Source organism: Triturus cristatus, chromosome 6 (genome assembly GCF_964204655.1).
Source record: "Triturus cristatus chromosome 6, aTriCri1.1, whole genome shotgun sequence".
NCBI classification, from domain to species: domain Eukaryota; kingdom Metazoa; phylum Chordata; class Amphibia; order Caudata; family Salamandridae; genus Triturus; species Triturus cristatus.
This window is the reverse complement of record NC_140589.1, coordinates 140,975,625-140,989,920: the sequence shown is the minus strand read 5'-3', so window position 1 is coordinate 140,989,920 and position 14,296 is coordinate 140,975,625. Positions and strand designations below refer to the sequence as shown.

General features: G+C 51.6%; 1 protein-coding gene across 2 annotated transcripts in view; it reads left to right on the top strand.

Moving 5' to 3' along the window:
* Positions 1-14,245, top strand: part of LOC146816514 (uncharacterized) — a 452,270-nt gene extending 438,025 nt beyond the window's left edge. For both annotated transcript variants that reach the window (XM_085610356.1, XM_085610355.1), the window contains exon 5: positions 13,321-14,245. In XM_085610356.1, the coding sequence (XP_085466482.1) occupies positions 13,321-13,449 (129 nt within the window). In that variant the 3' untranslated portion in view covers positions 13,450-14,245. The remainder of the gene's footprint in view (positions 1-13,320) is intronic.
* Positions 14,246-14,296: the final 51 nt, after the last annotated feature.

The following is a 14,296-nucleotide window of genomic DNA, read 5'->3' as shown; positions in this document are numbered from 1 at the left end:
GTGCAACAATCTTTATGGACACAACCGGCAAACCTACTAGAAAGCAACAAAATGACTTTGGAAATGCTTGACTTCTGCCTAAAAAACAATGTCTTCAGTTTCAATGGAAAGATATACCGACAGACACGCGGTACGGCTATGGGAGCCAAATTTGCGCCGCCGTACGCCTGCATCCTGATGAGCCATGTGGAAAAATTCTGGCTATGGGACCCTGAGTTCGCGGAATATACCGCCCATATTGTTATGTGGCGACGCTATATAGATGACATCCTCTGTATCTGGCAAGGAGATGAGACATTGCTCAAAAGATTTCTGAAGCAATTAGACCAAAACCCATGGGGAATTAAAACAACCCATACCTTCTCCAAGGAAGAGATTAACTTTTTGGATGTAACTCTCTATGCAAAAGACAACACTCTGCAAAGCAAACTCTATCGAAAAGAGACAGCTGCCAATTCCATCTTACGAGCCGATAGCTTCCACCCACGACACAACATAAGAAACATCCCTAAGGGGGAACTGTTAAGAACACGTAGAAATTGCAGTGAAGATGAGGTCTTCAAAACAAAAGGAGAAGAATTGGTATCTAGACTTACACAACGTGGATATGAACAATCAATTCTCAAAAACACAATGAATACAGTGGCCAAAATTGATAGAAAACAGATGTTCAGACAAAACAAAGGAGAAGTACAGAAGCACGATTCTGCTATACGCTTTATAACGGACTACAACAATGGCCACCACCAAATCAGACAAAGCCTCAAGAGACACTGGCATCTGCTTCAACAAACACCAAACCTTAATCAAGACCTTAAAACATATCCAGAGATAACATTCAGACGCGCCCCTAATCTGAAAGACCTCCTGTGCAAATCAGAATTTGTGGACAAAAGGAACTTGGTCAGCACCTTCCTGGACAGACCCCCAGGATTCCACATCTGTAGAAATTGCAATATTTGCAAGCTTAGCAACAACAAAACAACAAAAGTCCAACTAACTGAAGGAAGAGAATTTTCCATAAAAGAATGGATTGATTGTAACAGCAAATTCTGTGTCTATGTGATTATCTGTCCCTGCAATCTTCCATACATCGGAAGTACAATTAGACCACTACGGACCAGGATTCAGGAACATTACCGAAACATTCACAAACATCATTCAGGCCATCCACTTACTGAACACTTTGAAGACCATCATCCTCACAAAAAAGACTTTCGCTTCTATGGTTTGGAGATTGTACACCAAGCCAAAAGAGGGGGGGACCGCGAACTTAAACTCCGAAGACGCGAAAGTGAACTTATAATGAACTATAAAACCACCAACCTGGGGCTCAACAAGGATGCGGAAATGCATGTATGGTTGGGAGAGGATTGATGCCCCAACATACTCTTACAACCGCACCACCTACTACCCAAGACTTAACACAACCTTTCTGTTGTTTACAATAACCCCTAATTAGTTCCCCCAAATACCATCAAAGAACTTACAGCATACCCTCCTGATTTTTTGCCGTTTTTTCAGTTGATATAAAAACATGTAGAAATATGTGATAACAATTTTTGGTGCTACAAGGTCGCCCCAGTGTGACTCAACACGACCTTGTTCATCGATATGTGATAGTACCCTTTGTGCTTTAAGGGCGCCTCAGTGTGACCTAACACGATTCAGCTCTTTGCCCAGTTTTATTGATTTAGCTTCTTGTAGGCCTAGAGATATGTATGTTATTATTAATTACAAACTCCAATTTTGCACCGTAGTGTGACCCAACACAACTCTGCTCTACGCCGAGTTTATTGGCACAGCTTCTTCGAGCCTGGAGATATGTGTGCCATTCTTAATTGCATTCTAAATTATGCAGCAACTCATGTTCAGGTGATTTTTTTACCTGATACATTTACTCAATCTTGATTTTGGCTTTCCACTCCTCCCCGCCAAATTTTTCATCTTTACTCAGTTCCTACAAAAAACAACTGATCGTTATCTTTACATTAATACACACGGATACCTATTAGCATACTTTGGACACATGCTTGCGTCCACAAAACGTGAATGTATGTATTTAAGTATTGTTAATAAGTTGTTATACTAATGTTCAAATGTATTGCTTTAGGTAATTTAAATGTCCGACAATTTCGCTCACTCTCTCCTATTATTGATCTCTAAAACCCTTCTACCATCCCCTTGCACCTCACTCGGTTCATATTAATACTGATGATCGTCACCGTCTAACTTCACCAATCTCGATTTACCCCCAACCTAAAATGGCCCCCAGCAAAAAGCACCCGTTCACTTCCGGGTTTTGAACCGGAAGTGCTCATATGACTCCTTTATAACTTGCTCGCAACCACGCGTTGTTATTATCATCACGACCTTGGAAACTGCAATACCTGGCATTAGCCGAGACTTAAGGTAAGGGACTCCTTCCCACGCTCCCCCTCCCTGTAACCCAGCATTTAACAATGCCTTCCTCTTACATTTTCCTCTTCCACTTCCTTCCCCTTGTGTTTTCTCCACTTTTAGAAATCTTCGGGTTATCAAACCCTTGTCACTAAATACTGAATTACCTAACAACCCGGTAAGGAAGCATATCCAAATTCTTTTTTCACTTAAACTTGCACAATTGATCGCCTAGAGCATGCGTATTCCCTACTCCATTACCTACACGATTCTGGACTCCGTATAGATTATACCCCCGAGTGCGGCTTAGAACTTCTAAAAAGATTTAAAAACATGCGCAAGCACTCCTCGCATTCGGCAATTACTGCACAGTCAAATAGTTCCCACCGATATTTTTACAAATTTCACCATCAACACACCGTTATTTACACCGCCCGAATCTACACTTGAGAAGTAATTGCCTCCCTTTCTCTACCCGCTAAAATATCCAAACTTTTCACATATGGCATGACACAGCAGTACCTCACACTTCACGAGGTTACTGATTCACAATTTTTGACACAATATACTAGTCATATGCCTTGACACAACTCCGATATTAAGAATTAACAATTAATATACGATGTGACCTAGAAAGCACCAGCACTTTATAAATATATGAATTCACGCAGTCACCCTGGCAAAAGAATCCCAAATCGTTCCTAGACTAATGCGAACTCTTCCTCCCTCTTCCTCGCGCTTGACCCGGTACCCGGATGCGGCCTCCTCATTAATGGAAACTGTAACTATAAATTCATTCTAATCGTCGATAACACTATACGCCCAAACATTATTTTCCTTGGGTTATGCATTACTGTCTCTAAAAATGTAAATAACATAATCATGTAACCTACCTCTAATTTAATCTCACAATGTCATGCAAATACTTATAAATGCCAAATTCTAATTGCATATCATACTACTATACGATCCGCAATTCCCCTTGTATTCTTTATATATATGAACGGTTATTTTTCTTAATGCAACTCATTTTTGTTCTCACCGGCTTATATTCATACCGGGCAATGTTTATGACTGTAATATGTACTTTCATTTGAAACTTGTGCTAATACTCGCCACTAATTATATTGACCTTTGTACTCTAAACTCTTACTATTTTATCACAATTACTTATTCTCTCCCTCCAACTCGACAAAACACTCTGAACCATATTATTATCTATTTCTCTGTGTCCCTCAATGACATCACATCTTGATTCTTTCTACCTTCCATACCTGCCGCACGCTTACTTTGACCCCTTCCTCAATTTACTATTTTTCTCTGTTCCCTCACTTACTAATTGCCGTTCAATGCTACGTGTCACTATAACTTTACTACTCTTCCCAAAATTCACCCTCACTATATATGTATATATTATACACATGCCTTATGACACCATGTACTTTTTCTACCTTGGGTTAACATTGTCTGTATACAGCCCTGAGGAAGCCCCAGGCCTGATGGCCGATTAGGGGGCGAAACACGTGTTGGCTGTGCCATCCTTTTTCTTGCAGCTACCCAAAAAAGAATAAAAAATACTTATCTCACCCGGATCTGCATGTCGCAATTGGAATTTATTCCCAAAAACTGAAACTAAAACTCTAGCCCGGACACACCTTTTCAAAACCAGTTTCATTTTAGGGGGAAAGGGGTATCTCCCCCTGTCTCTGGGCAAGAACCATTACTTGAAAGCTTCATGCTTATTAGATGATGAGTAAGGGATGAGGATCTCTTTCCCCTCACACTCTTTCAACTGCTCTACTGTCACACTATCCCATTTGATGCCACGCAATCAATCAATCATTTGTATAGCGCGCTAATCACCCGTGAGGGTCTCAAGGCGCTGAGCAGGGGTTGGGGTGCAGCTACTGCTCGAACAGACAGGTCTTGAGGTCTCCTGAAGGTCAGCAGGTCCTGGGTCTGTCGCAGCTGTGTGGGGAGGGTGTTCCATGTCTTGGCAGCGAGGTAGGAGAAGGATTTGCCGCCGGTGGAGGTCCTGTGGATGCTTGGGACGGTGGTGAGGGCGAGGTCGGCAGAGCGAAGCTGGCGGTTCGGGATGTAGAAGGTGAGACACTTGTTGAGGTATGCTGGTCCGGCGTTGTGTAGTGCTTTGTGGGTGAGGAGCTTGAAGGTAATCCTCTTCTTGACTGGGAGCCAGTGCAGGTCTTTCAGGTGGGCAGTGATGTGGGTGTGGCGAGGAATGTCGAGGATGAGACGTGCGGAGGCGTTCTGGATGCATTGGAGTCGTTTCAGGAGTTTGGCTGGGGCTCCTGTGTAGAGAGCGTTTCCGAGTCTAGTCTGCTGCTGACGAGGGCCTGTGTGACCGTCTTACTGGTTCCGGTAGGGATCCATCTAGAGATCTTACGGAGCATGCGGAGGGTGTTGAAGCAGGAGGAGGAGACGGCGTTGACTTGCTGGGTCATTGAGAGCGATGAGTCCAGGATGAACCCCATGTTGCGTGCATGGTCGGTGGGTTTGGGTGCGGCTCCCAGGGCGGCTGGCCACCAAGAGTCGTCCCAGGCGGAGGGCGCCACAAAGAACTCTTCACTTAATGGAGGTTCAGCCTTCTACAGTTCTTCTCATACTCTCTCTTTACAATGCAGTAAAATGTGGTCTGTAATCCATTCATCATACAATGCTCCAAATTCACATGCAGCTGGTAGCTTTCTCAGGTTTTCTGTGTATTTCTCGATCATCTCTCATTCACTCGGTATACTTTTCTCAAAATGGTATTTTTCACGGATCGTGCTTGTGTGGGGCAGGTAGTGTACATCTACTACTTTATTGAGGCCTCTTGTTCCAGATCAGGCAAATATTCCAAAACCTCATGCCTTCAACAGATGCCACTTGTGCTCTTCCCCTACATGTGCTCCACTCATTTTTTTTTGTCAAACAGTTTTTATTGCAGGACCAAACGTATAATTCAACCATCAAGGCACATATTTGTAAAGCGGGTTTCCCGCCTTCCCTTTGACCAGTATGTAGTGCAACGTACACAGCCGTACTGCCCACATCCCGGAGGCCGGGCGGCATCACTCATTCGTATGGTACAGTAAAACGATACTAGAAAGGACGAACTGCCGGCGGGGAAACCCGCTGCCCGCTTTTGAATGTTGCACTCACGCGCCCCCAGGTATGTGTGGGCTGGTATCCTACTTCCATTAAGCCTAAACCTTGCCAGTCTATCCCCCACCCTCCCCCCCTCCCCAGTGCCCCCCCCCCCATTGCGCCCAGTTAGGAACAATCCACGTGTGCAGTAGGCAGCAGGAGAAATTCAGTAACCCCTACTCGTGTGTGCTCGGCAGGGGGGCCGGTGACACCACTCCGTCTGTCGCGTCAGGGGTCTCGTCCTCCTCCCCGCTGATCAGGCTATCCCGCAGGGCCTGCACTAATAGTTCCCACTCCATTGCCGCCACCTGTGCCCTGTCACTCGGTCTGCGGTGAGCCAGCTGGTACCTGAGTGTGCTCTCGCTAGCCGCCCACTTGAGGAACTCATTCAGCCAGCGTCGGTGTGTGGGGCCCACCCTCGATTTCCACCCCTTCGTCACCTCCCTCTTTGCAAGGACTAGGCCCATGTCTATAAATTTACTGGATATTTTATTCTTGGGCGTGTGCGAAAACCAGTGGAGTATGCAAACGGCCGCGTCGTATTGTAATGCTCTGTCTGCTACGTCAGTCAACGTGCTGCCGACCCCCTCCCAGTACTCCTGCAGGTTTGGGCAGGTCCGCAGCATATGAATCAGGTCTGCTCCCACCCTGTTACATCTAGGGCATGCAGCTTCCGCTGCCCCGAAGTATTTCCTGATTTTGTCTGGGGTGAGGTATGCTCTATGGAGCACGTAGAAGTGAATCAATTGAAATCTCGCATTTCTCGTGCTTTTTCTGGCTCTACGCACCAATTGCGCCCAGGTGGTGTCAGGGATGTCCACCTGTAGGTCCAGCTCCCACTTGTTTTTTAGCGCAGTCAGGGGCTGAATGGCCTCCCTCACCATCCGTGAGTAAAGGCACGTCACTGCTTTAAAGGTGCCGGCTGACATCATTGTGTATTGGCACACCTGTGTTGTCGCGGTCTCAACTAAACCCTCACCCCAGTGTGCCTGCACAGCGCGCACCACCGCCGCATGTAAGAGGTAGTCCCCTCTTGGGAGGTCGTATCGATCCCGCAGCGATTGAAACGGGGACAGGGCGCCGTCCTCGTACAGGTCCCCCAACACCTGCAGGCCTGCCTCCTCCCACAACTGCAGCCTCGACCAGTCTCCCCCATGAGGGAGCGCTGTCACCATGCCCAGTGGGATTTCAGGCGCATACGGGTGTCTGACTCCTGCTCGTCTCTGCGAGCTGTTCCAACATAGGCGGAACGTGCGCTCCTCCTGGGTCAGGTCCCCTAATGTTAACCTCTGCTGGAGGGTGATGTAAGCCAATACATGGCGGGGGGTACCAGCGTCCCGCTCCCCCTCCAGGCCTCGGTAGACTCTCGCTATTTCCTGCGTGAATGACTGCAGTTGTGCAGCGAGGTAATTGAGCTCGAAGCTCGGGACCGCTAGTCCCCCCTCGTCCTTCGGGCGAGTCAGTGTCGTTAGCGCTATTCTGCGTCTGCCCGAGCCCCACAGGAATGACGTTATTAACGACTTGAGGTGCTTAAAGATCGTTCCGGGGACCCACACTGGGAGTGCGCGGAAGAAGTATAAGAGTCGGGGCAAGGCGATCATCTTCAGTAGCGATATGCGGCCCGTTACTGATAGTGGCAGGGTGGCCCAGAAAGACATGCTTCCCTGTAGGGCGCGGACGCAACGCCCTATGTTGCCCTCCAGCAGGTCCGAGGCATCGTGATATATGTGCACCCCCAGGTAGTCTAGGCAGCGAGGCTCCCACCTAATCGAGTGGCAGGCGGGGGGCTGCACCTCCTCTTTCCGCAGGGGAAACAGACACGTCTTAGTCCAATTAACCCTGAGGCCCGACACCCTGCCGAATCGCTCCAGGAGTCCCTCCGCCCCCTCTACCGCACTGTCGGAATTCTCTAAAAAGAGGAGGAGGTCGTCCGCATATAGTGATATAAAGTGGCGGTGCCCTCGGAAGTCCAGCCCGTCGCAGTGATTGCCCAGTCTGACCATGGCCGCCAGCTGTTCTATCGCCAACGCAAATAGCAGGGGGGAGAGTGCGCACCCCTGCCTGGTGCCGCGACACACCTCGAATTGCCGTGACACCAACGTGCCCACTTTCACTCGAGCCGTCGCCGAAGAATATAGCACTTTTGTCCAGTGGATATAGTTGTCACCCAGGCCGAATCTCCGCATCACCCTGAATAGGTAGTCCCACTCCAGGCTATCGAACGCTTTTTCGATGTCGACCGATAACACCAGGGGGGCCCGCGCCTCGGGAGGCGGGTCATTCACGAGCCTGATCAACCGCCGAATGTTGTGGGTGGTGTTGCGGGTGGGAATAAACCCAGACTGATCCGTGTGGATCAGCTCCTGCATATGACGCAGTAGTCTGGTCGCCAATATGGTGCTTAGGATTTTGTAATCGGTAGTTAGCATTGATAGGGGCCGGTAGGACGCAGGGTCAGTGCTGTCTCTGCGTGGCTTTAGCAATGGGATCATTATGGCCTCACGCATGGAGCGCGGGAGCCGTCCTCTGGTCCTGGCCTCATTATACACAATTTGGAGCCGGGGGGCCAACCGCTCCAAGTATTGCCCATAAAATTCTATGGGCAGGCCGTCCATACCCGGGGTTTTGTTGCGGGCCATCCGCTTCACGGCCCCCTTGATTTCTGACAGGTCTATTAGACCACCCAGGGCATCCGCATGCTCCTGTTCCAGCCGCGGTAGCTGCAGCTCGTCAAGGTAGGTCTCCACTTCGTCACCCTGTGCCAGCAGTGCACTCTTGTACAAGCGCACATAATAAGTTCGAAAACCGTCCAAAATGGCCGGCTGCGTAATAGCTAAGCGGCCCCCCCCGTCCCGTAAGGCCAGGACGGGCTGACTGTTTCTAGTGGGGTTTGCCAACCAGGCCAGTAGCGTCCCGGCCTTATCCCCTTCGGCGTGCGTTTTAGTTAAGTACGTTCTGTAGTCAAAGCTACGTAGGCGCTCCACCGCCACCGCAACCGCCTCCCGCTCTTTGCATAATCTATCCTGCAGCTCGGGTCGGTCAGGGCGCGCCACCTCTGTCTCCCGCAACGCGCGTTCGGCACTGTCTTAAGTCGTCCAGCAGGGTCTTTCGTACCCCCGCGTATTTCCCTATACAATGACCCCTCACCACGATCTTAAAGGCATCCCATTCCGTCGCCCTAGAGGTTGCGGTACCGTCATTCTCTGCAAAGTAGTGCCCAATCCGTTCATTGAGTGCCGCACGAAAGGGCGGGTCATCTAGCGTGTCCGGCCGCAGTCGCCACGTCGGGATCTGAGAGATTACGTTCATCCAACTCAGCGTTAGGAGCAGGGGGTTATGGTCGGAAATGGTGCGCGTCAAGTATTCCGTCTTGGCCGCCGCGGGCAAAACCGACGGAGAGCATAGGAAGGCATCCAAGCGCACATGAAGGTCATGTATGCCGGAGTGGAAGGAATAGTCCCTCTCGTCTGGGTGCTGAGCGCGCCAAGCGTCTGTCAGAGCCCATTTGTTCTGCCAGTCCGCTCTAGCTTTCGCCAATCGGTGCATTGGAGACGCGGGCAACGGCGGGTGTGATCTATCTAGCGTAATGTCAGCTATGGAATTGAAGTCCCCCCCTAAGAGTACTGGGCCCGCCAGGTAGCCCGCCAGCGCCCCCGAGAGCCGCGCCAAGTAGGTCGCCTGATCCACATTAGGCGCGTAGATGCTTCCTAGCGCGATGTGCTTGCCCCCGAGTTTGCCCTCCACTGCAACGTACCGGCCCTCCGGGTCTGCTATGTGTTTGGTTACCTGGAAAGGAGTGCCAGCCCGTACCCAAATTAATACCCCTCTAGCAAAGGCAGAGTACGTGGTGTAGAACAGTTGTCCCCTCCATCTACGCTGTAAGGCTATGCCCTCCTTCTTCGTGAGGTGGGTTTCCTGCAGGAACGGTATCTGCACTCCCCTACGAACCAAGTATGCATGTACCTTGTGCCGTCTCGCCATGGAGTGGAGCCCCCTCACATTCCAAGTCACACATTTTATCGACCCCGCATTAGCCATTGTCCCACAATGCACGACATTGATCCCAAACAGTCCGTCCCCAGGCACATATGGTGGCACTCTTCCCTCCCCCCCTCAACACAATCCCTAACTCCCCCCTCTGCACTACGCCTTGAGCCCCCCCAACTACTCCAGGCCCCACCCCCCCAGAACAGGACCTAACTTCACAAAAGCTGTTCCCATCCAAACTATGTTTGAGCAACCGCGCTCTCACAAACCCAACTAGTCCGCAGTCTACACTACGGGGGCCGTATGGGCCCTGTAGGGCGTCAACTAGTCACCAGATCCCAGCCAGCGACTCACCCCTCCCGCCCCACAATTCTCCAGAAACTCACGAATGTCCCATCTTACTGTGACTTGCTCCGGTGTCTGTAAGGGCGAGCCCCGGCTGCCGTCGCACAGCAGTAGACTCCTGTTCGGCGCTCAGCCCTCGATTATGTCCTCCGTGGTCTGCGGCGTGACCACCGGGCCCTTCGTGCTGCTAGAGTCCGAGTGTCCCGACTCTGATTCCGTGCCCAGGTCCTCCGAGCCGGAGGCCCGTCCCGACAGGGCCACCACCGCTCCCGATAAGTCCATCACCGCCTGCAGGGCAGCTCTTCTGCCGTCCTCCGTCTGGGAGGCAGTCGGTCTCCTGGGCCCCCGTCTGCGCCCCCGGATCCGCTGCGACTTCCTCACCGGTCGCTGCTGTTGCTGGTCCTCAGTTTCTCCTGCCCCGGTCCCAGCCGCAGTCGCTCTGTAGGTGTCCCACCAGGCCCATGCCTCCTCCGCCGTGAGAAAGAACATCGTGCGGCCATCTGCCACCACTCTGAGCCTGGCAGGGAAGAGCAGCGAGTACTGGAGGCCCTCGGAACGGAGCGCCTTTTTGATGGACAGGAAGGAGGCGCGCAGCTTTTGGGTCTCGAAGGTGTAGTCCGGGAATAGCGTGACCTTGCTATTTTCCACCTGGAAGGGACCTGCCTCCCTGGCCCTCTGCAACAGCCAGTCCCGGTCCTTGTAGTGCAGGAGCTTGATGATCACGGGGCGAGGCGGCTGGCCCGGTCTGGGGGGTCTGGCGGGTACCCGGTGCGCCCGCTCCAACGTGAAGAAGGGCGACAAGCCCTCCGGGGCCACGACCGCCCGCAGCCAGCCATCTAAGTAGCCCACCATGTCGGAACCCTCCTTTTTTTCCGGCAGGCCCACCAGGCGTACGTTGTTGCGCCTGCTGCGGTTTTCGGCGTCCTCAGCTCTACGTTCCAGGGCCTGTATACGATCTAGTGCTTCCGCTAGCCGGCCCTCAACGGATTTTTGCGCCGGTACTAGGTCCTGCAGGGTGGCCTCCGCAGTCTTAACCCTGTCCGCGAGTTTGCCATGGTCAGCTCGCAGGAGTCCCAGCCCAGTTGCCACCTGCGCTATATCTTGGCGCAGGGCGTCCTTCGTGGTCGCGATAGCCTCCAGGATACGATCCTGCATCTGTTGTAGGTCCGTAGGGCTCTGAGGGACCCCTGCTGGTGCCTCCGCGGTGGGGCCTCCGTCGGCTCTCCCCCCCCCCCCCCCCTGTGGCTTACCCATGACAGTGCGTAGTTCTCGGGCCAGCTGCCTCCAGAGACCCGTAGCGGGCGATGCGCTACTGCCGCCGATACTGTGGGCCGCCCAACGGACGCCGCCTGGTGGGGTCAGCCAGCTAACGGCTTCTCGTCCACGTCGTCACCCCACCGCTGCAGTCCAACCTCCCGATCACCTACTCCGCCAGGGCCTTTGCTCCTGCGGGGCTGCGTCGCGGCTAGCCATGGCGCTCCTTGTCGAGCCGCGCCCCTCAGAGGGGTCCCGCACAGTCCCAAGGGTTCGCCGCTGCCGACTCTTCAGATGGCTCCCCTCGGGGAACAGGGGACGGTCACAGTGGCGTGGCGGCCCGTGCGGCGCCCCCGAATAGAGCCCGGGGCCCCGGTCAGTTCACAGTGCACCGCAGCGGGTGGTGCCGGCCCGGCAGTCGCTCCGTCCCCACACCGCCATTCAGGGCCCGGGACAGCCGAAGGCCAAGGAGATCTCCAGGCCCCGGTTTTTTCCAGTGGGAGGGGGAGGAGCAATGAATGGCCGCCTCGCCGGCCCCTTCCGACCAGCACGATCTGTCCCCAGGAGCGCCTCAGCGCGGTAGAGCGGCGTGATCTCGCAGGCCGGGCAGACGATCCCCGGCGGGGGGGGGGGCAGGCAGTCTCCGCTCCGGGCCCCCAAGCCCACAGCACCCCGGGGTCGCCAACCTCCGCTGCGGCCGAAGAGGCAGGGGGGAGGGGCCCCGTCCAAGCAGTCCCGAGCGCCCGGCCGGTCCCACCAACAGCCGGCGCTCCGATGCTCCGCACTGCAGCCACGTCCCCTCGCTCCAGTCCAGGGTGCCACCGCCTCCGCGGCCCCCAAAGCGCCTCGGAAGGTCCTGTCACTCCGGGTCCGGGGCGACCGCCATCTTGGCCACCGGAGCTCCAGCGCCGCAACGCCTCCCCTCTTCACAGCAACTCGATCTCCGGGGCTCCGTCCAGACCGGAGCAAAGCCCTGGGTGTCTCCTGGGATCCCCCCGGTGTTCTTCGGGGTTCCCAGGGGTTAACAGGATGATTTTAGCCGGAGAATCGGGCGGGAGGCCAAGAGCTCCGCTAGCCTGCGACCATTCTTGTCGGCTGCTAGCCACGCCTCCCCTGTGCTCCACTCTCATAGTTCTTGAACACTTTCTCCTTTAAGTGTGGCTGCACTGGAAGGCTTAGAAACAAGGGAGCAGGATTATGTTCTGCATGTTTCCATTCAAAGTGATAAAATGTCTCTCAAAATCTAAATAGTCTTGAAAACCATACCAACACAATGGAGAGACAATTTTTTTTAAATCACTGAGATGCTGCAAAGCCTGGAGTTATTGAATAAACTCTCACCAATGCAGAAACGTCCATTAACTATTTTCAGTACCACAGAAACTAATGGCCAGATATACAAAACTTTTCAGCGGTCACAAACACTCAGATTCACAAAATCAGAGTGTTTCTGACTGCTAAAAAGGGATTTTGAATGTACTAAGCTCATTTTAGGAGTCAGCAGTGTTTTTCCAACTCCTAAAAATAGGTTTATGAATGGACACCTATTCACAATTTGGAAGAGGCGTCATGTGAATTGTTTGCTACCAGAATTCTGGTCACACACAATTGAGAAGTTGCCGACTCCCAAATTGGGGTGGTAACTCATCTGGACAATAGGTGAGGTCTCCTTTTGCAAACTGAAGTGGCAGCTTCTCACTGAAGTTTTTTGTTTTGTTTTTAGCAGCCCCATTGCGTTAAAGGAAAGGCTGCGGTAAAAACAGTGGTTGCAAAACGTTAGTATGCAACTAAAGGGAGCATTTTGTGAACACAGTGTTAGTACATCTGGCACAAAGAGTTACAGTACTGCAGCACACGGCATTTGGTAAATTAAAGTTGAAAGTTTCTGTCTGCATTCAATACGTATTTATTATGTAAGTCTCTGAATATATGTCCTATTAACATGTGAACGAAGAAAAGCAGGAGACTACAGTTTATTAGTCACAAAATATTACAGCAACTAAACACCATTTACAACTTCATAACTATCACACTGAAGCAATAAATTATGAAGTAAAACCTATTGGGTTTGTCAATGACTGTTATATCCGTATCCGACTACAATTCTTTGTTTATTATTAGCAAAATGTACTTTTTTTTGGTACATTGAAATGATCTCACCTCTTTCTATTCTCTTTTAACCCCTAGAGCATCAACGGCAGTCGGCAGCCTCCTCACTACGTCTACGACCCGTCCATCTTCGCGTTTCGCTCCCTCAGCACTGTGAAACCTCTGAGCCCCAAAGCCCCCCTCGAAGAGCCACCATGTGCCTACTGAAGGAGATCCAGGCTATAACCTCAGGACCACGGCTGTACCCACCGGCCACCAGCAGCAGCAGGGACATCCCTAACCGCAATAAGGAGCTTCTCGCCCCAGAATAGCTTTTTCTTAGACTCATTATTACTACTACTACGAGACCAACTTCAGCGTATTCCCAGGAATGGTTAGAGAGAAGCAGCGAATGTACAAGCCTATGTAGTTCAGGTGTACAGAGTGTGGTAGGACTCTGAGGCAGGTGAGGTGGGTGTGTGAAGAGATATGAGCAGGACTGTCGCGAGGGGAATGCTATGCCCCGCAGTGGACCAGGTGAGCAGAGTGGGCCAATGTGTCCTCCTTTGTGATGGGGCTTCTGGCACGTGAACAGTATGACTACTATCTGGTGTTCTCAGACATGCACCAAAACGCAAGACTACTACATGATAAACTCGAAGGATCTGTGCACATCTAGACGAAGCCTCTTTGATTCCAGTGAAGCAGAATGTTCGACTAGTGACTATGATCAATAATCCGCTTCTGGTTTCAGCCCATGAATGTTCGAAGCACCGGAGCTGTGCTCGCTGACGGCTGCAGCAACCGCTATTTTTCTACACATATTTTTGTAACGTTATGGTTTATTTTTCCTATGCGCTTGTCTAAAGGCATCACAGTGTCTGTCGGTGAGTGGGCTGTCCCCTATAAATACAAAAAAAGAGACACAAACCTATATGAACTTAGCTACAAGTCCAGCTAACATTCTCTGCACGTACTGGAAATTGTGCTTTGGGTGTATGCAAATAAAATCAGTTCAAGAAGATTTTTGGATAGTGTCTTTGTTTTGTTGCTGGTGTTTTTATCCCCTTTTAGG